Below are 25,137 nucleotides of genomic sequence, written 5' to 3'. Positions count from 1 at the left end.
TATTTTTAAAAATTTCTAATATTGTATGATAGTTGTTATTTAGAAATAAATTTTAAAAATAAAGTAAAATAAATAATAATTTTTAAAGAACAAGTAAGACTTGTTTTCACCAAATTTTAAAAACAAAATAAAAACATAAGCTTATTTAACCATTTTTTCTTAAACTTATTTTTAAAAATGGTTTTTAAATTAAAGAATAAAAAAAAATTAAAAACAAGTTTATCAAAACATGGCCAAACAAACCCTATATTTTAATAAATATTAAAAAAAACGGGTTTTTTTTTTTTTTCAAAATCCCCTTTGCCCACCTCATTTCATTAAAAATAAATTAATAAATAAAAAACAATGCATGAAAATTTGATCTTAAGGAAGAATAATAAGCCCTTTAAATTTTCCATTAATAAACAAAGTTGGTAATTCTTCTAGGCACACATGCTATAATCCAGTGGAAAGTTATTAGAAGCAGAACCTGAATGAAATATTTCTGTGGAAATATAGGAGGAAAAGAAGAAAGAGTGAAACCAAAAGACATAATCATTACTTGTATACACCCAAATATATATGAGAAACAACACCAAACCACAATAAAAATAAAAAGAACAAAGTCTTAAACACTCTTCATGATAAACGGACAATGTTAATCCTTAATATGAAGAGCTGGTTACTTCAGAACAAATGTAGTGACCACACTTCTGATGGGAACAAGCCAAAACGTAATCAAGAGCACATTTTCCACAGTTACGAAACAACAGGAGCTACCTCCTTCACTATGTGAGTTGCAGAATCTTCCTTGCTCGTCTCAGCTGCAGGGTCTTCCTTGCCTGTCTCGGTTGTAGTCTCTTGCTTGCCTGTCTCACTTGCTGAGTCTTCCTTGCCTGTCTCAGTTGTAGAGTCTTCGTTGGCCATTACAGATTCATCTATGCTGGACCCGGCAACAAGTCTCTCAACTGGTACTTTAGTCACATCACGACGTACTCCAATATCAGAAACAATTCGACTAGCACAATACATAGCACAACCTACTACAGCCAGACCACTAAAGCTGGTAGTCAGGAATCTAAGTGGTGAAGAAACAACAGCGCTAGCAGCAGCTAAGAAGGATGCAGCTTGTCCGCTGCGGCCCACACTGATGCTAGTGAACACAAGCAAACCTGTTTTACAGTAGATTGCAAAATCTTCACAGTTGTTCCTGAAAATGTGATAGTCACCAAATCCATTCTGGAGGAGGAAGGAAGCACGATGAATGACATCAGCTGGTGGATCAGAAGCAGCAAGGGTGCAGGTTCCTCCTCGAGCTTTGGCAAGAAAAATTACAGGTGAGACACTATACTGAAAGAGATAGAGATCCCCCTCAGCAAGAAAACAGTCAATGCAGGAAGATATGACACCATCTAGCCTTGCTTGATCACCACATCTTGGGCATGGATTGCCAGTAGAATGAGAAGGAGATGAACTGACAATGATGCGGTCTAACACAGTTCCTGTACCAATCTCCTGGCCTGCTCCCCGAGTGAAGTGGATCACTTTTTCTTCCCCAATATATATCCCTGTGTTAAATGGAAGACATATTGTGGTCAAATATTGAATTGAAAAGTCAAAATATTCAAGAAGGGGCAACCATAAAAAGTTTTCCATAGGGAGAATGGACACAAAAAAAAAAGGATAAGAATTCTGTGTGGGTAATTTTACCAAGTACTTGAGTAGAGTAGAAATAAGCAATTTGAAAAGTAACAATTAGTTCAGTAAGTTGATCAATTTAACCATCTATCATCTCACATGCAAAGAAAAGGAAAAGAAAAAAGAAGGAATGAGATTTTAGATTTGTCCAGTGAATATCCTTCATTTAACAAATCGCTCTCATCATGATCTCCTGTAAGTGTTGCTTCTTTTGTTTCATAAATGCATTTGTTTCTATACAATCTTTTTCTAGTCCAAGGTGCTCATTCATCTTAAAATTATCACCTTCTAATCCAAGCTACCCATTCACCTCATTGGTCCTCCTATCTCTTCACCACCCACAATTTCTATCATAAGACTCGATTGGTCCTGTACTAGCTTCATTAAAAATTTCCTCCAATTCATTGGTACAACTTGACATCGTGACAATCCAGAGGCAACGCACCACTTGACCTATCATCCTCTGATTCTATAAGTAATCTGAAACTCCTTGACCATCAATCTTTTATGCATTCACCAGCTTGTTATGGGCCATTTAATCTCTCTTGCTTTAAAATAAGCATTACATGTAGTCTAGTAAATTTCACCCAATATTATAATGTCAGCAAAAGGCATGCCTATGAAAGAGCTACGCATCTATGTTTCAGAGCTCATTCTGAAACAAAGTAGAAAATTGGGGATATGGTTGTCATCCTTGTGATGAAGGTTTTTGGCAGTCAGATGTAGATTTTACTTCATAAATAACAGACACTGGAAAAAGCATCAACAGATATTTAACTGGTATTGATAAGTTTCCTAAATATCAGAGCTGATTTTGATGAAGGGGCTCAAGAAGAAAAATAATTTTTTCCCCAGTAGATCTTCATATAGATCAAAATCTTGTATATCTGTGGGAATTAGCTAGAAAAGGAAAAAAAATGGACTTTGATGAACAGATAAACAGAAAGTCTTAAGGAGAATACATCATAACAGTATATGCAAGCTTCAAAAATGTTGTCTGTTAGAATAACAATGGACTCACACATATGAAGCATAGTTCATGATTAAGCTATTTGCATATACATATTTAATTTCTATTTGTTATAAAGTATGGGCCACCTTATGTGTAGAGCCCAATACCATATGTGTCTCACATGATGGGCCTAAGACACATATGGCCCAATATCCAAAGGGCATGGTCCCTAAGGCAATAGAGGAAATTGATATTTAAGGAATTCATCAGGGTATTTCTGAAAATTCAATTCACTTTTCAAAAGACAGATCGTTTCCCCATCCTGCCTCCCATCACAAAGAGAATACAGAAAGGTGGTTTCTCCTCTATCGCCTTAGAAGATCCATACTCTTTCAGCACTCACAATGGACTTAGGTTTGTTCCCTTTCTATAAAAATGTCAGGCATAATTTCTTCATACATGAGATTCCTATGTAGAATTTGGATTCATAATGGATTTCCTTCAATTGGTATCAGAGCCACAAATGTTGAATCATTTCGAAATGCCTGTTAATTCAAACATACATGACTTTTCTCCCATATGACATATTAGGGCAAGGAATAACTTGACAGAATCTGGGAATTTTTCAGGGTTCATTTTCTAAATCCTACAAAATCATCTTTTGGGTGGGGTTGTTGGGGTTTGGTTTGATCTAAACCCTTATACGGAAATCAAACATACTTCTTTAATTAATAAATAAGAAAAGTTCACACAATCTTCTAAAAAAAAAAAAACTGAACTGGAAGACTCCATGCCATGGGAAACTGGAGTCCTAAACAAGCCTTTCAATAAAAAATAAAAAAAAATTCTGACTGCTTGAAAGCGGGAAAGTGGCGTTCCATGCGACGCCGTCCCCGTTGGCGGTTCCATGCGACGTTGTCAGCCGCTAGCATTCCATGCGACGTTGTCAGCCGTTGGTGTTCCATGCAACGCCGTCAGCCGCTGGCATTCCATGCGACGTCGTTAGCCGCTGGCTTACTTGCGACGTCGTGACTCCATTCAAATGGGCTGTTTTAGCGCCGGTTTGGCGATCCTAGAAGCTTGCACCGCCGATGCCGTCTCTAGATCACATCTCCGGTGGATTTCGCACCGTTTTCTGCCTGCGATGCCCTTCTGCCAGTCAGAGCGACGCCCGTGACGTTCTTTCCCGCAAACGTCGTCTCCATTTTGGCCTGCGATGCCGTTCTTGGCGTCATTTGGCGATCGGAGAAGGTTGTTTGGTATCTTGTAATAGGCCCACATGCATTTATATATATATATATATATATATATGTTAAATTTTTTATTTATTCATATATATATGATATTTTTTATGGCTGATTATGAGCTTTATTGTTATGAATTCGACATCTTCTATATCTGCTAATGTTAATAACATTCCTATGCTTAATGGCACAAACTTCAAGAAATGGAAGGAGCACGTTATAATTGTGCTCAGGTGCATGGATTTGGACTATGCATTAAGAGAGGATCGCCCTGCAGACCTTACTAGTGTTAACACTGCTGAGCAAAGGGTTGCTATGGAAAAATGGGAGCGATCCAATCGCATGAGTCTAATGATAATGAAACACTCAATTTCAGAAGCTATAAGGGGTGCAATGCCTGAGGAGACCTGAGCCAAGACATTCTTGGACCAGATAGCAAACCGATTCGCTACAAACGAAAAGGTTGAGACAAGCACTATTCTTAGTAAGCTTGTCTCCATGCGGTATAAAGGGAAAGATAATATAAGGGAGTATATATTGGAAATGTCCAATCTTGTGACTAGACTCAAGGCATTAAAGTTAGAGTTGTCAGAAGACATACTTGTGCACTTGGTCTTAATCTCTCTACCTACACAATTCAATCCATTCAAGATTAGTTACAACACACAAAAGGAAAAATGGACTTTGAATGAACTTATTGCTCAGTGTGTACAAGAGGAGGAGAGATTGAAACAAGAGAAGATAGAAAGTGCTCACTTGGTTTCCACATCTCAGGGATATGGTACCAGCAAGAAAAGAAAGAGGGACAATAAAGGAAAACAAACTGCATTTTCTGGGGCATCTAAGCAAAAGGTGCAGAAGAAACAAGATAAGGAGATCACTTGTTTCTTTTGCATGAAGGCTGGTCATATGAAGAAAACATGTACCAAGTACGCTGCTTGGTGTGAAAAGAAAAGTACACTTCTCAACCTTGTTTATTCAGAAATTAATTTAGCAATAATGCCTATTGACACTTGGTGGATAGATACGGGTGCAACTACTCACATAAGTGTCACGATGCAAGGTTGCCTAAGGAGTCGAATGCTAATTGATGGTGAAAGATACATCTATGTGGGAAATGGCAACAAGGCTGCAGTGAAGGTTATTGGTCTTTTTAGATTACAGTTAGACTCTGGATGTACTTTAGATTTAGAAGAGACTATTGTAGTACCGTCGTTTAAACGGAATTTAATTTATGTTTCATGTTTGGACAAATGTGGATATTATCGTTCATTTAGAAATGGAATGGTTAGTCTTTATCTAAATTCAAATGTTATTAGTACTGGTAGTCTAACAGACAAATTATGCAAATTGAACATAAAAGCCTCTAATGGTAATGAAACCTTGCATTTAAGTAATTATGACATTAAGCGAAAATTAACAAATGAGAATTCATCAATGTTATGACATAGGCATTTAGGTCATATTTCAAATCAACATATTCAAAGGCTTGTGTCAGAAGGAATTCTTGATCCATTTGATTTGTCGGACTTTCAAGTCTGTATAGAGTGTATTAAGGGTAAACAAACAAATGTGAGGAAAAAGGATGTCAACAGGTGTGGTGACGTCTTGGAATTGATACATACGGACATTTGTGGTCCATTTCCTACCCCTTCTTGGAATGGACAACAATATTTTATCACTTTCATTGACGATTACTCACGCTATGACTATCTTTATTTGATTCATGAGAAATCTCAATCATTGGATGTGTTCAAGAATTTTAAAGCTGAAGTTGAGAACCAACTAAGCAAGAAAATAAAGGCCGTTAGATCTAATCGTGGAGGTGAATATTATGGTAGATATGACGGATTCGGTGAACAACATCCAGGGCCATTCGCCAAATATTTGATGGAGTGTGGTATTGTTCCTCAGTACACCCTACCGGGGACTTCAAGCCAAAATGGTGTAGCAGAGAGGCGAAACCGTACTCTTAAGGATATGGTGAGAAGTATGATCAGTCACTCCACCTTACTAAAATCACTTTGGGGCATCAAAACTACAGTTTACATTTTGAACAGAGTCCCAAGCAAAGCAGTAGCCAAAACCCCATATGAGTTATGGACTAGTAAGAAACCCAGTATTAGGCATTTACATGTCTGGGGTTGTCCAACTGAGGCTAGGCCTTACAAGCCAAATGAAAAGAAATTGGACTCCAGAACTATGAGCTGCTACTTTGTAGGGTATTCTAAAAGGTCGAGAGGTTTCAAGTTTTATGATCCCTCAACTAGGTCTTTCTTTGAAACGGGCAATGCTAAGTTCATTGAGGATGTTGAGTTAAGTGGGAGAGAGTCATTAAGAAAGGTAGTCTTTGAAGAGGAATCTGTTAGTATTCCTATTATTGCAACTGGACATGGTCATATTATGTTTGATAACACTATCCAGAATGTACAACCAATAACAGAGATTGAAGACACACCTGAAATTCCTCCTACTCAAGTTGAGGAACCAGTTCAAGTTCATGAAGAGGTAACTCAAGAACCTCAAGTACAAGTGCCACTGAGGAGATCCACTAGAGAAAGGAGAAGTATAATTTCAGATGATTATGTTGTATATCTCCAGGAACATGAATTTGACATGAGTCTGGAAGATGATCCAATTTCAGTTAGTCAAGTCAAACAAAGTTTTGACTCTGAAAAGTGGATAGAAGCCATGAAGGATGAGATGAAATCAATGAAAGACAATGGTGTTTGAGACCTAGTAGAGTTGCCTGAAGGTGTAAAACCGATTGGTTGTAAATGGATTTTTAAGACCAAATGGGATTCAAAAGGCAACATTATTAGGTATAAGGCACGTCTAATCGCAAAAGGTTTCACTCAAAAAGAAGGCATTGATTATAAGGAGACCTTTTCACCGGTTTCGTCAAAGGACTCCTTTAGAATCATCATGGCACTTGTGGCTCATTATGATTTAGAGCTGCACCAAATGGACGTTAAAACTGCGTTTCTTAATGGTAACATTGATGAGACAATATACATGGTGCAACCGGAGAACTTTGTGTCTAATGATTCAAAGCAACTTGTATGCAAATTAAAAAGGTCCATATATGGTTTAAAGCAAACATCCCGACAATGATACCGAAAGTTTGATTAGGTGATTATTTCATTTGGTTTTAAGGAGAACACCGTTGATCAATGCATATATCTCAAGTTCAAGTGGGAGCAAATTCATTATCTTGGTGCTATATGTAGATGATATTCTACTTGCAAGTAGTGATATGGAACTTTTGCATGAAATCAAACGATTTCTATCTAGCAAATTTGACATGAAGGATCTTGGTAATACATCTTTTGTGCTGGGTATACAAATCTATAGGGATTGTTCAAGAGGTATACTTGGGCTATCACAAAATCCTACATCAATAAGGTGTTAAGTAGGTTTGGCATGAGCAATTGTGCACCCGGAGACACACCTGTGGCAAAAGGCGACAAATTTAGTTTGCACCAATGTCCGAAAAATGAATTTGAGAAGAAGGATATGGGGAGGTTTCCCTATGCCTCGGCAGTTGGAAGTCTCATGTATGCACAAGTTTGTATGCGTCCAGATATTGCGTACATTGTTGGAATGTTGGGCAGATATTTGAGTAACCCAAGTATGGATCATTGGAAAAAGGCAAAACGGGTTATGTAGTATTTACAAAGAACTAAAGATTATATGCTCACATATCGAAGATCCAGTCATTTAGAAATCGTGGGATATTTGAACTCCAATTTTCGCGGGATGTCTTGATAGCAGGAGATCCACTTCAGGCTACATCTTCATGTTGGCAGGAGGAGCAGTTTCTTGGAAAAGTCTTAAACAAACACTTATTGCTTCTTCCACTATGGAGGCAAAATTTATAGCCTGCTACGAGGCATCAAACCATGGGATATGACTGTGGAATTTTATCACTCAGTTACGAATTTTTGATGGGATTGAGAAACCACTGAGAATCAATTGTGATAACAAGGCCGCAAAATTGTATTCTAGAACAACTGAAGTTCGTCAAAGTCGAAACACATTGACATCAAGTTCTTGGTTGTGAAAGAAAGAATTCAAAGTCTTCAAGTATCAATTGAACACATAAGCACAAACTCCATGATTGTGGATCCGCTCACTAAGGGTTTGCCACCCAAAGTATATCATGAGCATGTCACACATATGGGTATTGTACATATTGATGATGTGCTAGTATAGTGGGAGTTTGTATTTAGGTTTTGTGTTTGTTTTCTTGAAGTATTGTTATGTTTGTGTTATTTGTACAGACCTTGATGTTAAAGACTATAGTGTTTGAATACTCTGAATTGAAATGATGACTTTCAGAATCAGTTTAGCATCAAGTGTTGAAAGTGGAATTTGACTATTTTTAGTTATAAAGTAGGACCAATTGGAAATAGACATTAAATATCACATTCTATGTAATTTCCATGCTATACATCCATACTTGATCTATGTTGCTAATTTTGTTAATGTTGTGATCATTGATGGGTCTAGTTATATTGTGATTAACGAAGGCCGCTTTAATCCTGTGTTAGCATAATTAGTAGGCCGAATTGTTTAAGGATATTTGTATAGGATAGCAAAGATGAGCTCAATAAAGTACTATCATGAACATTGTTCGGTAATATATGTGGTCCAAGTAGGAGATTGTTAGAATAACTATGGACTCACACATATGAAGCATAGTTCATGATTAAGCTATTCGCATATACATATTTAATTTCTATTTGTTGTAAAGTATGGGCCACCTTATGTGTAGAGCCCAATACCATATGTGTCTCAGATGATGGGCCTAAGACACATATGGCCCAATATCCAAAGGGTATGGTCCCTAAGGCATAGAGGAAATTGATATTTAAGGAATTCATCAGGGTATTTTTGAAAATTCAATTCACTTTTCAAAAGACAGATCGTTTCCCCCTCCTGCCTCCCATCACAGAGAGAATACAGAAAGGTGGTTTATCCTCTATCGCCTTAGAAGATCCATACTCCTTCAGCACCCACAATGGACTTAGGTTTGTTCCCTTTCTATAGAAATGTCAAGCATAATTTCTTCATATGATTTAACATGAGATTCCTATGTAGAATTTGGATTCATAATGGACTTCCTTCATTGTCATCTAAAACTAAATGCTAGTAAGATAAATAACAAGATAAGGCTATCCCCAAATACATCATCCATGAAAGAAGAAACCATGATCAACACAGTAATCACCACTTTATCGTAGATATTGTTTCTACAAGATTTCTGGCCTAAGAACCATTAGCAGTCTCATCAGTTGCCAAGAGAAAGGAACCATTTGACAGTTCTCTACACCAATGAATACCATTCATGCAAAATTCATTCTCTTCATAAGACAAATTCACTTTCTGAAAAGTCTATTTCGTGTCTAGATCTCTACTCAGTTACTCTCCCTACAGTTTCAAAGTAGCAGCATAAGACAAATTAGAGCCCCGTGATAGTTCATGAAACTCTGTACATCTCCGGTGTTCTTACAAAGCAGAAAAAGCCAAATTAGCCAATTCCTAAAGGCCAGATTTGATATTATTATTATTTTTTCCTTTTTCATAATATTTACAAGATCCAGATTGAGCAAGAATCGCTTCAGGCAAAAGCATAATTAATGGGCCAAAAATGGGGAAAATTCTCCTATCTGAATAAAAACACTCTAGGACTGATGAAGTAAACCCCATTCAAGGGTCAAATCAATGAGCTCTTTCTCAATGAATCATACTTAGACTCCAGAAAATTCTGTGTCCTTTGCCAAAGAAAGAAGATAATCAATGAATAAATGAGGCATATTTCAATATGCAATAATCAAGTAAACATAAATTCAATATTAAATGGCCTAAATAATTAATGTGGTGCAAGAATTCTGGGTCTTTTCCCAAGAAGGTAGAAGATAATCGATGGGGGCCAAGTCACTGTTCTGAAACAAATGGGGAACATTTCACATCTGGAATGCAAAAATCAAGTAAATACAGAGCCGTATCAACTTGTCCAACAAAAAATTGAACTGGGATTCTTCGAGAATCCCATAATAGTCAAGCAGGCGCTGTTGTGTGAAGGATCAATCGATATGGATCCTACATTGGATTGTTTAATCACCCACTAATCAAATTCGTAATCCATGTGAAATACTCCAATATCGCATAATAACAAGAAGATAGTATTGTAGAAAGCATGAATCTAACATCAGTTCAGTTGGAAGTCAAAAAAACCTCCATTTGGTTGCCGAGAAGAAGGCAGGAAAACGAAAAGAGGAGGGGGTTACAGACCATGATGAGCGTAGAGGTGGGCGGTCCTCCATGAATAGATGTGATCTCCAGGCTTGAGTTCCTCTCTGCTGATCTTATTTGACAGCACTCCCATCTCTGTCAGTGCTCCCAACTCCCAAGCCTCAAATGGCAAATCTCAATCGGATAAAATAAATGTTCATTGGGTCACCATATGCACCCGTCGGCAGTCGCTTCCTTCGCTTCTACGCTTCTACTTTTTCATGATTCTCCCTCTCACCTCAATCCCACGCGTCTTTTTTTAAATTGAAATTCTGTATACAAAGAAGGAAAATAGTTTTCTCGTACTTTCATCAAAATATATACATATAATTAAAATTTTATAAAATTTTAAATTTTATAATCTTTATATAATTAAAAAATATCTTAAATAAATTTGTCACATGTAAAAATAATTTATTAATTTTAAATTTATATTTATTTCTTTTCATTATTTTCCCATTATTTTTCCATTCATTTTTTCGGGAACATAACCTTATTGTTTTGAAAAATACAAAGTGGTAGAAACTTTTATAATCATTTTTTAAAATTTTAATTATTAAAATGGTATAATTTAAGGTTTTTTTTTATTATTTATAATTTTAAAATATTTCTTAAACATATAATATAAACTAATAAAAAATTAGTCCTATTATCAAATTTTCAAAATAGAAGAACTTATTTGACCATGTAATTTAAAAATAGTTTTGTTTTTAAAAATAGAAAGTTGATTTTAAAAAATTTTTAACGACTGTTGTTCTTTTTGAATAATCTTTAAAAATAAAGTGAAATAGAAAACTATTTCTATAGAATAAGTATGAATTATTTTAATCAATTTTTAAAAATAAATGAAAAATATGGACTTACTTGATCATGTTTTCTAAATTTTTTTTAATTTTTATTTTTAAAATTATTATTATTATTTTTTTTTCTAAAAACATAACCAAACGTGTCTGAAATTAATAACATGAGATGATATTACAATTCTAATTTTCTCTACTTATATGTTGGAGCTTTATATTATTCCACTTAATTCCAATCAAATTATTGAAGAAGTAGTTCATTCACTTTTATCTTTATAACCCAAATTAAGAAACAAATTTAACTTTTATTATCAAAATAGCTCTATATACTATTAATGGTGGTCATTTATTTATTGTCAGATTAGTTTCACAGTTTTACTTAGCATTAAATATGGGCATGTATTAGTTGAGGTGGGGAAGAAGTCTGTTTCCATCCGTTCCGAATTTGCGGGTTTCATGGTTCAATGGGAAGCAAATCGTTCATACCTGAAAATGCTTTTACTTTTAGGGTTATCATAGGGTTTTTGAAAACCCGATTTTGTAAATTTGACTTCCTACCATTTTATGACTTTATTTAGATAAAAATGTTCTCATTATTTTCTTGTAAAAATAATTTTATCTTTTAAAATTTATCTCAAAATATTTGAAATAGTAAAAGACATTTATATAAAAAATGAGTTATTTTTCAAGGATAAACATGAGGAATGTTAGATTCACAATTTGAAGATTATTTTATTCATTTTAATCAAATATTTCTTACTTTTATTTATTTTTTTAATAATTAGGGATAAAAAAAATATTTTCAATTAAAATTTGTGTTTTATTCACATTTTTTTTATTAAGATGTTTATTTATTTTTTGGATTACATGCAAGTTGTCCCTAACCTTTTACATGTTTTGCACTTTGTCCTCTTCCATTCAAAACTCAACATTTTGCTCTCCAAAATATCATTAAATATATTTAAATTAAAATGGATCATAATTATTATTATTAAATATGATAAATTATATATATATATATATATATATATATCAAATTTTTTTTTTAAAAAATAACTTTAAAATGACTATTTTTACTTATATAATTTTTTTTAGAGTTTTTCTTAATATTTTTAAAATTTTCAATAATTTTTACATCACTGATATTTTATATCAAAATATATATCTCCGATATATCCATAAAATTGAAGTACGAATATATTAGTGATTACCGATATTTTCATCCTTAGACCACATGACTAACAAATCTTCTATGGTTATAGTAACATACCAATACAAATTTAGGTCTTGTTTGGTGGTGTTTTTTAAAACTCATTTTTTTAAAAATTGTTTTTAAAATAGAGAAAAAAAATAGTTTTAATTTTTTTTAAAAAAAAAAACAAGGGTGTTTGGCAAGATATTTTAAAATGGTTTTTAAAAACAAAAACAAAAAACTTGTTTGGATGAAAGAATTTGTATTATTTTTTTTAAAAAAATGTTTTATTTTTAGTTTATAAAATTTTTATAAATTTAATTTATATTATTATGAAATAAAATTCAAGTTAAGTCTTATTAAACAAAGAAAAATAAATTTACAATTATGTATGAGTTAAAGATAAATGATTTTTGTTTTAAAATTATGAAACATTTTTTTATTGTAATGAAACAAAAATTACTATAAGATGAAAATAATTTTAATATTAATTTTTGATACAAGTCAAATAAGTATTTCAATTAATTTTTTTTTCTAGGGCAAAATAAATAAAATATGAATTAAAAGTAGCTACCAAAGAAATAAGCAAAAAAAGCATAAAGATGCATATAAAGTAGTTCAAGTGAATTACAATAGTTGCATAATTTTCCATACTCTTAAACATTAGAGAAACTATTTAACTATCAATGTTTACAAACTATTAACATAAGCATTCCACATTTGCTGAGAAATACGATTTCAATAAGATGCCATAGCTGCTGCTACTTTATTAGACAAATTCATTATATGACTTGTTTCACTTGTAGTGTCTTTTGCATCTCTAACTTCAAAATCTTCTCCCTCCCATTGTCTAAACATGATATCATGTTGAGTCCACTTATGAATAAAATTATGAAGATTACAACAAGTTACAACTATTAATGGTTGCCTACTTGGTTTAAAAGATGACACCATTTTTAAAATTGGAAAATATACTTTTAACACACCAAAACAACGTCCAATTATATTTCTAAGGAAAAAGGATATTGAAAAGGAATGCTTGATATAACTAAGGAAAAAGGAAAGTACACATAATGTTCTCATTGTTGAATATGTAATGGTGGATTTCACCAGTTGTGGTGAAAAGATTCTAGACTTACTATTTGTAGTTCTCTACAAGTTTTCAATAAGTGACAAGGTTACATGATGAGATTATACTTACCTAACTTTAGTTGCAAGGATAGTTGTGCAAGTTAGTGGGAGGTAATATCTTTCTCCTTTATGTTGACTGTATTATCATTTTTCCAAGAAATGAGAATAATCAAATCTTAAGAATGAACCTAACATTAATCAAACATTTGGTTTCTAATGCCTAGGTCATGTTAATCTAAATAGGATCTAAAGACTGGTTAAGTCTGAATCTTTTTTATTCTAGAGGATATTTCAGTTAGCAAATCCTATATAGATAGTAAAATAACCAAGAGATCCTTTATTTTTAAAGGATATAGAACCAAGGAATGTTTGGAATTAGTGCATACTATCATATATAAACCTTTCTATGTTTATGCATGGAAATTTTATCATTTGTTGCATAAATACTCTAGGTTTAAATATGTACATAGGAAGTCCAATGCCTTGAATACATTAATTGAATTTAAGGTGGGATCATATAACCTATTGAGTAAACATATCAGTTATTTCGATTATATCGAGGAAATATGTTTAGTACATTTGATTTTTTCCGAATGCATGAGATTACATCCTAGTTTGTTGCACCTTGAACTCCATTATAGAGTAATGGAAAGAAGATATCAAACTTTGATAGGCATGGTGAGATCGGTGATTGGTTTCTCATTACTTTCCATATTCTTTTTCGGATATGTCTTAAATACTGTGGAATACCTTTTTTTCTAAAGAGTTGTATCAATTTATGAGATATCCAAGAGGATCTCAGGGTCATTACCTTTATAGTTAGGATCGTTAGAATGTGTTTGTTGATACAAATGCCTTCAGATTAAGCACTCAATTCTCTACCCAATTCTTGTTCTATGTCATACCCCCATACCATTCCCCATGATAATGATCTCATGACTTCTATCACAAAGTTCAATGAAAGAAAATGGAGAGCAAGGTCGATTTCAGCCTACTAAAGAAAACCAAAAAGCCAATGTAATCCCATGCTTTTTGTTACGGCCACCTCGACCATGGCTTCCAGCACGTTTGCCACGAGGAGCTATGGTGATTCTTTGTTGTTACAAACCTGATCAAGAGAATAAATATGGTTTTAATTCGAGGAAAAACCAGACCTCCCAATAGCAAATTGCTATATAATATTCTGATTGTCCCCCATTGATATGCCATGAAGCTCTATAAATAGCTTTACAAAGTTAAACAACTCCAACATCCCTAAACCACTCATCACCTAGATAAGGATAAACACTATTCCTAACCAAACTCTTAATACTTCAATCTGATAACAATTCAGATTGCTATTATTATCCTAAAATAAGATAATTAAATAAAAAATGAGATAATCCTAACACAATCCTACTCAGCAACTCCTTTGCCTCATGAATACAACAACTCCTCTTGCTAGTGGACATAACATTTCCTACCCCTTTAAATTCGACCCTTGTCCTCAAGGGTGATATCAGGAAAACGAAGCCTCATTGTGCGGGCATCTTCCCAAGTAGCCTCTGCTGGTGACAACCCTTGCCAATGGATCAAAACTTCATCTTTGTTTCTTCGAGTTCGCCTATCCAAAACAGCTTGTGGGAAAGGACCCACAACACCACTGCTCCCATCCATTTCTGGCAAGGAAGTACCCTGTTGGTTGTTACCACCTAGTGCCGGCTTGAGGTTGGAAACATGAAACACCGGATGAATCTTAGAAGTTTCCAGCAAATTAAGCTTATAGGCAACCTCACCAACTCTTTGTGTGATCTGAAAAGGGCTAAAGAATCGGGGGGAAAGCTTCAAATTCCGACGCAAGGCCACAGATGAATGGCGGTAAGGTTGTAACCTCAAATACACCCACTCCCCTACTTCAAATGATCTTTCCTTGCACTTCCTATCCGCATAAAGCTTCATCTTTGACTGTGCTAACCGAATATTCTCACGAAGCTCCTTCAAAATCGCATCTCGTGCTATCAATTCCTTCTCTACTGCTTCATTTCAAGCTGTGCCTGCAACATATGACAGTAAACTCGATGGAGGCCTGCCATACACAACCTCAAATGGGGTCTTTTTGGTGGTTGTGTGGATGCTCGTATTGTAGCAATATTCAGCCTAGGCAATCCATTTAGTCCACTCCTTGGGTCGAGGGCTAGAGAAACACCTCAAGTACATCTCCAATGTGCGGTTCACTACCTCTGTTTGCCCATCCGTTTGCGGGTGATAAGCAGAACTGAAATTGAAGCTAGTCCCATTAAGGCGAAACAACTCTTCCCAAAACTTACTTGTAAATGCAGGGTCAGTTTCACAGACTATCGATTCAGGCAGCCCATGCAATAAAAAAACATGATCAAAAAATTCTTTGGCTACACTCTGAGCTGTGTATGGATGAGAAATGGGGATAAAATGGGCGTACTTGGGAAGTCGATCCACAACCACAAAAATGGTTGATTTACCCATTGAAGTGGGCAATCCATCCACAAAATCCATTGAGATATCAGACCACACCTTAGTGGGAATCGGCAAAGGTTGGAGAAGACCGGCTGGGCTGGTACATTCTGTCTTATGTCTCTGGCACACATCACAATGGCGAATATAGTCTCGTATTTGTTTCTTCATTCCCACCCAATAGAAGACTGATCGGATCCTTTGTAGTGTTTTATGTATGCCCTCATGAGTGTTTGAATGAAACTCTTGGATGATAATCGGAAGTAACGAAGAATCCGAGTTGAGATAAATCCGACTTTTAAAAAATAATACTCCGTCCTTGAATTCCCATGGACCAACTGCCTCCCCTTCTTGAACAAGCTTGACAAGGTACTGCAATTTCGAGTTAGTGAGCACCTCCTCCTTAAATGGTATCAAGCCATCTCGGAACGGGGATGGAAATTGCCACCAATTCTGCCTTTTCTTCCTTTCTTGAGAGTGCATCAGCCACTAAGTTCTCTGCTCTTTTTCGGTATTCAACCTGAAAATCATATCCCATCAACTTGGACAACCATTTTTGTTGAGCATACGTTGTGATCCTCTGCTCCCATAAAAATTTAAGACTACGGTGATCGGTTCTCACTATAAAGGTTCAACCAAGGAGGTATGGCCTCCACTTCTGAACAACCAATACTAAGGCCAACATTTCTTTATCATACGTAGAGAGTAGTAAGTTCCTCCCTTGCAGCGCTTGACTGAAAAAAACAATGGGTTGTCTCTCTTGCATTAGAACCCCACCAACCCTACTCCTTGAAGCATCGCATTCTACCACGAATGCATTTGCGAAATTAGGAAGAGCCAACAGTGGTGCTTGAGTTATCGCCTCCTTAAGATCTTGGAAGGCCCTTTCCGATGCGGAAGTCCATGCGAAAGAATCTTTTTTTAACATGTTGGTCAGTGGCGACACAATTTTCCCATAATTGCGAATGAATTTTCGATAGTAACCTGTAAGCCCCAAAAATCCTCGAAGGGCCTTTGGAGTCTTGGGTTTCGGCCACTCCATCATAGCAGCCACCTTTTGCGGATTCACCGATACCCCTTCTACGTCTATCAAATGTCCCAGATACTTGATTTGTGTTTGCCCAAACTGACATTTTTCCCTCTTTAAGAACAGATTATGGCTTCGTAAGATGTTTAAAACAAATTTGACATGTTGCAGATGCTCTTCCCAAGAGTTGCTATGTATCAAAATGTCATCGAAAAACACCAATACAAATTTCCGAAGGTACCTTTTAAAAATGTTGTTCATAAAAGATTGGAAGGTGGATGGCGCATTGGTAAGTCCAAATGGCATCACAAGAAACTCATAATGCCCATGATGAGTGCGGAAAGCAGTTTTCGAAATGTCAGGAGGATGGACCCGTATTTGATGATAACCAGAAAGCAAATCCAATTTAGAAAAATACCTTGCGGCATGCAACTCATCTAGGAGTTCATCAATAACCGGAATTGGGAATTTGTCCTTCACTGTGATGCGATTGAGTGCTCGATAATCAATACACATTCTCCATGAACCATCACTTTTTTTTACAAGCAAAACGGGTGATGAGTATGGACTGTTACTTGGCCTCACGATACCAGACTGGAGCATCTTTTCCACTTGTTGTTCTATCTCTGTCTTTTGAAAGTGTGGATACCGATATGGCCTTACTCTAACTGGTCCACTTCCGGGTACCAATGGAATACAGTGATCATGAACTCGTAATGGTGGTAGATCCTTGGGCTCCTTAAAAAGATTCTGGAAAGAATTGATGAGGCTAATGAGTTTCTGATCTGTGAGGGTGTCGGCCATTTTTTCCTTCTCTCCCATAGCAATGGCGTGAAATTGTATAAAAGCACCATGCTTGCTCCCCTTAAGTATTCTTTCCACCTTATTCCCATTAATCTGCTTGTGTGGGTTAGTCATCCCCTACAAGGAGATTCTTTTCCCACCATATTGGAATCTCATGAGTAATTTAGAGAAATCCCACTCAATCATCCCCAAAGTTCGAAGCCATTGTGCTCCTAAAACCACCTCGTATCCTTCTAACGGTAAGAGATAGAAGTTTATATCAAGAGTAACCCCTTGTATCCGAACTTGCACTCCAATGCACCTTCCTTTGCATGAGATCCGTTCACTACATGCAACCTTGACATTAAATCGTTCTTCCCTGTTACATGTCAATCCCAATTTTTCTGCTAACCTCTCTTCAATAAAGTTGTGGGTGCTCCCTGAGTCTATTAGCACAATCAATGATTGTTGGTTGATGACCCCATGGATTTGCATGGTTTGAGGAGCTGGGGAACCAGCCATGGCATGCAAGGAAATTTCCAATTCGTCGTTGTCTTCCTTTTCTTCGATATCTCCAATTCCGTCACCGCTATCCTCCTCTGGCCAGCATCCTTCAATCAAAAAAAGCTTCTTACACCGATGCCCAAGGGCAAACTTTTCATCACAATTGAAGCAACGACCCTTATCTCTACGTTCTTTCATCTCCGTTGGTGACAATCTTCGAATGGCGGGAGTAGATGAAAGTGGGCGACTGGTGACTGTTGAGTTCGTTGATACAGTCTTTTTTGGCTCAAGGTTGAAACTGGATCACTTATGATATTTAACCTCATAGAGTCGAGCCAAACCTACTGCTGCAGACAACGTTGGTGGTTTCATGGCTTGAACATCTATCCTCACACCTTCCTTCAGACAACCAATGAAACAAGCAACCTGTTGAGACTGATTTAACTTCCCCACTCGGCTGAGGAGTTTCTCGAATTGGCTTTGATACTCCCGTACTGAACCAACCTGTTTGAGCATTGTAAGATCTCCAAAAAAATCATCAAATTCCGTTGGCCCATACCTCGAATTCAGCCCTTCCTTGAGCGTGAGCCATGTAACTTCCCCTTCTTCCTTCAGTATTTGATACCACAATTGTGCCTCGCCTTCTAGATGATACGTCGCTAGCGGAACCTTCTCTTCCTCGGCAATTTTCTGAAATTCGAAGAATTGCTCTACTCGACAAATCCAACTCGTTGGATCTTCACTGCCATTGAAGCGAGGAAAATCAAGTTTAGTGACCCTTGGAATTACAGCACCATAAGACTCAGTGGAGTCACGAGGGCCTCTATAATTGAATCACTGAGACCCCCCACCATCGTGTGAACTCTCTCCTCGTTCCAAACTTTGGTTGCCCGATATTTGATCTAATCGGGTATTCATTGACGTTATCGCTTGCATCAGTGTTTCTTGTAACTCCCAGAACTTCCTATCTTGCCCTGCTGCTATAGAGCCTATCTTTGTCTCCAAACGATCAATGCGTGATTCATCCATGACCTGCTCTGATACCAAGTTGTTACGGCCACCTCGAACACGGCTTCCAGCACGTTTGCCACGAGGAGCTATGGTGATTCTTTGTTGTAACAGACCTGATCAAGAGAATAAATATGGTTTTAATTCGAGGAAAAACCAGACCTCCCAATAGCAAATTGCTATATAATATTCTGATTGTCCCCCATTGATATGCCGTGAAGCTCTATAAATAGCTTTACAAAGTTAAACAACTCCAACATCCCTAAACCACTCATCACCTAGATAAGGATAAACACTATTCCTAACCAAACTCTTAATACTTCAATATGATAACAATTCAGATTGCTATTATTATCCTAAAATAAGATAATTAAATAAAAAATGAGATAATCCTAACACAATCCTACTCAGCAACTCCTCTGCCTCATGAATACAGCAACTCCTCTTGCTAGTGGACATAACACTTTCTACCATCTCATAAGCCTCAAGCCTAACTCCTTCATTGCATGGCCACTTTCTTGGGCTTAAAATGAAGAAGAGAGATGGAAGACACAAAAATGCTTATGCAATACCTTGCCCCAAGATGAGCATGGATACTTTATGAGAGGGAATAAGTCCATAATCAAGGTGGTTGCATCTTTGAGATAGTCCACATGACCAATAAAGTAGACCACCATACAGTCCACACGTATTTTGTTTTATAAGGTAAGTTTAGACTTTGATTCATTATATATAGATTGAAAAAAAAAGGGTTGGAATTTTGTTTTCGATTTAATTTAAATTCATTAATTTAGGAGGAAGAGTTAGAATTTTGATTAGGTTTAGTTTGGATGCATTCTTAGTTTGGAAAAGTTTTAATTAAGTTTAGTTTAGTTTAATTTATTATTTAGTCCAGGTGCTATTGTAGTTTTAGTTCGTTAATAAATTTGATTCTAAATTTGAATTTTTTTTATTATTTTGTTTCAATTTAATATAGTTCATAACTTGTTTAGGCACTTTTATAAATTTCGGGTCATTAGATAAATTGATTTGGTGTTTGAATTTCATATTAATCATTTTCTAAAATATTATTTGGATGTTTTTAGTTTGAAAGGTTAATGTTAGATTCTTAGAAAAAAAATGCTTTGGTAGTTTTATTTTGATGAAGGTTAATGTTAGGATATTTAAAATAAAATGTTTTGGATGTGTTAGTTTGAAAGATTAATGTTAAAGATGTTTTGAAATATGTTATGGATGTGTTAGTTTGAAAAATTAATGTTAGATTTTTTTTTTAAATGTTTATTTGGATGTTTTTAGTTTATAAATTTAATGTTAGTTTGAGGTAGGCATTATTTTTTTAGACTTAAGTCCATTGACCTTGTTATTCTTTTTTTAAAGTTCGATGTTTCTTAAGATTTAATCTTAATGTTATTTTTAGATCCATGTTATTTGTTTATATGCATGATATTTAGAAAAATGGTTGCTCATCTTTTAAAGCTTGTTTTTTGTTTTTTTTTAACTTACTTTCTTGTTACCACTCATGGTGTTTAATTATTTATTTATTCTTGAAATCATATTGGTTTGTTTGGGACCGAAATCTCCTTGTTAAAATTCATGTTTGATCTTTTCTATTTGAAAGTATGTTATTTGTTTGTGATTTAGTTAAAATTCATGATATTATATTTATCTTTGAAAGACTATTTTTTTTAGAAATAGCTTTTTAGAAATTGATATTTTGAATTAGGTCAAAATATCAATTTTAATTTTAATTTTAATTTAATTTTAGAAATGATGGTGAAAAGCATTCCCAAATGTGTGTTATGTACAAGGATGAAAATATCGGTAATCACGGATATATCGGTATTTTGATTTTACGGATATATTGGAGATATATCGATGGATATTTTGGAAAAAAATATCGGTAGACTTAAAATTGTTAAAAACTCATGAAAATGTAAGAAAAACCTCATAATAATATAATTAGAAGTATAATAGACATTTTAAAGTTATTTTATTGAAAAATTTGATATATGTATAACATGATTTATCATATTTGATAATAATATCATATGCATCGATTAAAATATGAATTTTATAAGTGTACATTTATTATTAAATTACATCTAATATTATGATATTTGATTATAATATGTCTAATTTTAAAATATATATTAATATTAAAATTATGATCCATTTAATTGAATTGTATTAAACAATATAAAATAAATTATGATATATATATATATATATATATATATATATATATAATTTTTTAATATTTAATTAATTATTAATGATATTAAAAAATTATGAAGAAAATTATATAATTTTTATATTTTTGGTAATCAATTAAAATAAAATTTTGTATTTAATTATAAAATAATTATAATTAATTTGCTCTTTAAAATATTCTTTTAATATTTTCTTTATATAATGAGTTTAAGTATATATAAGTTTAGTGCACAATATATAACAAGGGCAAGTTTGCTCGGATGGTAAGTAGAGTGTACCCTAAACCTTTTGGTTTGGGGTTCAAATCCCCTCAGAAGCAAAAGGAGAAGGCACTGTAGCACATTGACTTCACTGTAGCGCGTTTGACTTCCGTTGACCCGCGTTGACCATGTGATATATCGGGAAAGACCATGTGATACATCGGGAAAAATCGACTATTTATCACCAAATAGCCGATATATCGCGAGATATCGCCGATTTCTCGAGATTTATCCCAAAATATCGCCGGACCGATATTTCTCCATGAAATATCGTGTCGATACCCTCCGATACACGATATATCGGTGATATATCACGATATTTTCCTCATTGGTTATGTAAACTCTAATATAAGAGTTTGAGCAAGTTTATGTAATAATGTTTTGTCACAAAATTGCTAAATGGGGAGATTGTTAGGACATTGAGTCTTGTGTAATTGTTGGCAATTTTGTTCCTTTTAATGTTTGGCCATAAAATTCTTTTTAAATAGTGACCTACTCTCTATTAAAGATTAAGGGTTACTATTTGTCCAACCAGGAAGTCACATATACGCCTAAAAAGGTTTGACTTGTAGCATATTAGGTTTCTTTGAGGTATAAAAAGATTCAGTATAATTTCTATACTTCAAATATTTTTAAATAATTTTTCAAAAGAAGTAAGGGATGTTCAAGTTGTCAGTCAGCTCAAGTGGTGTAAATCCACTCAAGAGGACATGATAGTCCTACCGAGTCTATAAACAAATTTTGGATGAATTTCACCTAAACCTATTTCAAAAACTTAAGATACCAAGACTCTTTGTGTTTTTTTCCTATAAATACATGTCTTATAGCCCCTTGATGATCAAAGATTAGAGTTTTTGGAAAGATCATAGAGATCTTGAAAATTGTTGAGAGACCTCTCATTCTTTAGAGAGGGACTCCTTGAGGGAAAGCCTAAATTGTCACATCATTCCTAATCTCTCATTCAAGTATTTGATTATTTGAATCTTGAGTTGAAGATCTTAATCCCTTTGGAGTGATCGAAGGATCTTCTAGGGAGTAATAAGGAGTTATTGCATTGCGGACGTGAATCAAATTGTAGGTGTTGGAGAGTAAGTCTTTAAGGTAAAGTAGCCAGGTAAATTTATGTAACTTGATTTTGAATAATGGATTTAGATTGATAAGTCTTAGACCTCATGGTTTTTTATCTTCACATTTATGAAGTTTTGCATGTAAAAATCTTTTACCTTATCTCATATTTTTTTATTATTGATTATATTTTGATTGATGATATTGTTATACTTATGATTGATTGGTTATTTTGTTATTGGGTTTGTTAGGTTGATTATTTTGGCGGTTATTATTATCCTTAACATCTCTAATATATATTTCAAATATTAATAATTATATTATTTTATCCCTAACTAATAAGAGGATATCATTTAAACATAAAAATCAAGTTTTTATCATTCAAGATTTGGGGTGAACTCCTTTTTGGATATCTAGGATAATCCTGAAAATTTCTTGGGATAAAAGAATTGGGCATAATATTTTAAATATTTTTTAAAAATAAAATTAAATCACTCATTCACCCCCTTCTGGGTGTTCCCTTATTGGAATTTAAGTGGTTTTTCAAAGTTCAAGAAGTCAACAACATCATATAAACATTCCAAAAATTTCATGAACATCCCAAGTAAGTCAAATCAAAATTTTATTTTAAATGCATTGTAAATCCAACAAGTTAACAATAAAAGGTTTTTGAAAAATAATTTTATGTAGGGGTGAAGCCAAGTCTCCAATTGTTATACACAAATTTAGCCTATGAATTTTCAACCTTGTATGTGTATTGATAAACTCATTAAAGCTAAGAATTATCCCATTTATTTAGGACTACAAGTTTGGATTCACGTTCCACTCAAAACGTGACTTTTAATGAAAATAAAAGGGTGCAAACTAAATGAGTTATAGTTGCATATTTTTTAAATAAGAGATTTGACACTAAGGATTTTAAATGAATTTTTGAAATTGATTTTCAAAGGGATCTTTCGAGAAAATAATTTTCTTTACGATGAAAGAAATTAATTTGAAAACAACAAAACATAAGAAACAAAATATCAAGCAAAACAAAAGAAAGCAAAATCACAAAGTACAGTTTTTGACATCAAGCAAACTAAAGTCGTGAGATAGGGACTAACCATCATTATTTTCCAATGGCCTCTGAAGATTAAATTTCACAAAGAACTACCAAAGCAATAAACTATTAATATTTAGATCAAACAAACTAACGAAAATATCTATCAAAATTAACAAACACATAAAATGAGAACAACAATAAAAAAACTAGCATAAGATCAACTAAACACACAAACACATCTAGACAAAAATAAAATAAAATAAATAAACATAAACTTTGTCTAACAGGATTAATTAAACTATTGAATTAAAATCACAAACATAACCAAATTAAAAAATAAATTCAAACTAGACTAAATCATAATAAAAAAACATCAACTTTATTTAACAAGATTAATTAAACTAATGAATTAAAATTACAAACACATCCAAGCTAAAAAAATAAATCAAAACTAAATTAAATTAGAATTAAAAACATGAAATTTATTGAATAGGGCTACTTGAATTAATTAATTAAAGTCACAGACACAACCATATTTAAAAAATAAATTCAAACTAAACTAAATCAGAATTAAAAACATGAACTTTATCTAACATGATTAATTAAACTAATGAATTACAATCATAAACACATCTAAGTTAAAAAATAAATTGAATCAAAATTAAAGACATTAAATTTTCACATAAAATCAATTAGATTAATAAAGTAACTAAACAAACTTAAACTAAAATAAATCATAATTAATATCTGGTTTTCATCATAAATCAGATCCGGTTCGATCGGTTATGGCAGCTTAATTTCATTTTTGGTGTAAACCGCATCTGTATGATTGGTCATGTAGTTGTCTTATCTGATTTTCATCACAATTGGCACCCGATCTGATCGGTCAAGAGAGTTTAGTATTGTTTTTGGCGTAGATTGCACCTGTATGATCGATCATGTCATTTTCATGTCTTATTTTCGTCATAGATAGCACCTGGTTCATTCAGTCATGATAGTTCAGTATTGTTTTCAACGTAGAACACATCTGTATGATCGGTTATGTTGTTGTCCTGTCTTGTATTCATTATTTTTAAATCCAAAGAAAAAATTTATTTATTAATTAAAAACTATAACAGGTAAGTAAAGAAAATCAAAATAGAGAATTTAAAAAAATTTAAAAAACATTTTCTCATTTTTTTATTTAGACTTTATTTCTAATTTCAATTTTTTTGGTTCATCCAAAGTTGAATTTTCAACTTTCTTTATATTTCAATTCATATAACTACTACATTAATTTTAATTAAAGATTTCCCTAACTTGAAATATTATTTTCATTTAATGTTTTTTAATTTTTTTCCGTTGAATATTTTCATTTTTAAAAGAGAATAATTTCATAAATGAAAATAAATATTGGTAATTTTATGAACTTTGTTTTGAACTCTTTGTTTTCTAAATATTTTTACTCTTTCATTGATGAATATGGAAAATAA

The 25,137-nt window shown here is 33.8% G+C and overlaps 1 protein-coding gene across 1 annotated transcript; it reads right to left on the bottom strand.

Moving 5' to 3' along the window:
* Window positions 1-516: 516 nt before the first annotated feature.
* LOC100251247 (protein LEAD-SENSITIVE 1) lies at window positions 517-10,463 on the bottom strand. Its single transcript, XM_002264592.5, has 2 exons — window positions 10,171-10,463; window positions 517-1,547 (listed from the first exon to the last, which is right to left on the bottom strand). Exons 1-2 carry the CDS (start codon window positions 10,262-10,264, stop codon window positions 739-741), a joined length of 903 nt encoding a protein of 300 aa, XP_002264628.1. The 5' UTR covers window positions 10,265-10,463; the 3' UTR covers window positions 517-738.
* Window positions 10,464-25,137: the final 14,674 nt, after the last annotated feature.

Source organism: Vitis vinifera, chromosome 4 (assembly GCF_030704535.1).
Source record: "Vitis vinifera cultivar Pinot Noir 40024 chromosome 4, ASM3070453v1".
Classification (NCBI taxonomy): domain Eukaryota; kingdom Viridiplantae; phylum Streptophyta; class Magnoliopsida; order Vitales; family Vitaceae; genus Vitis; species Vitis vinifera.
This window is presented reverse-complemented; position numbering and strand designations above follow the sequence as displayed.

Bases quoted from the DNA above. Each gene is read 5' to 3' on its own strand.
- LOC100251247 (XM_002264592.5), bottom strand. From the start codon at position 10,264: ATGGGAGTGCTGTCAAATAAGATCAGCAGAGAGGAACTCAAGCCTGGA. The intron at 1,548-10,170 runs GTCTGTAACCCC...CATTTAACACAG, and splicing joins CCACCTCTACGCTCATCATG to GGATATATATTGGGGAAGAA.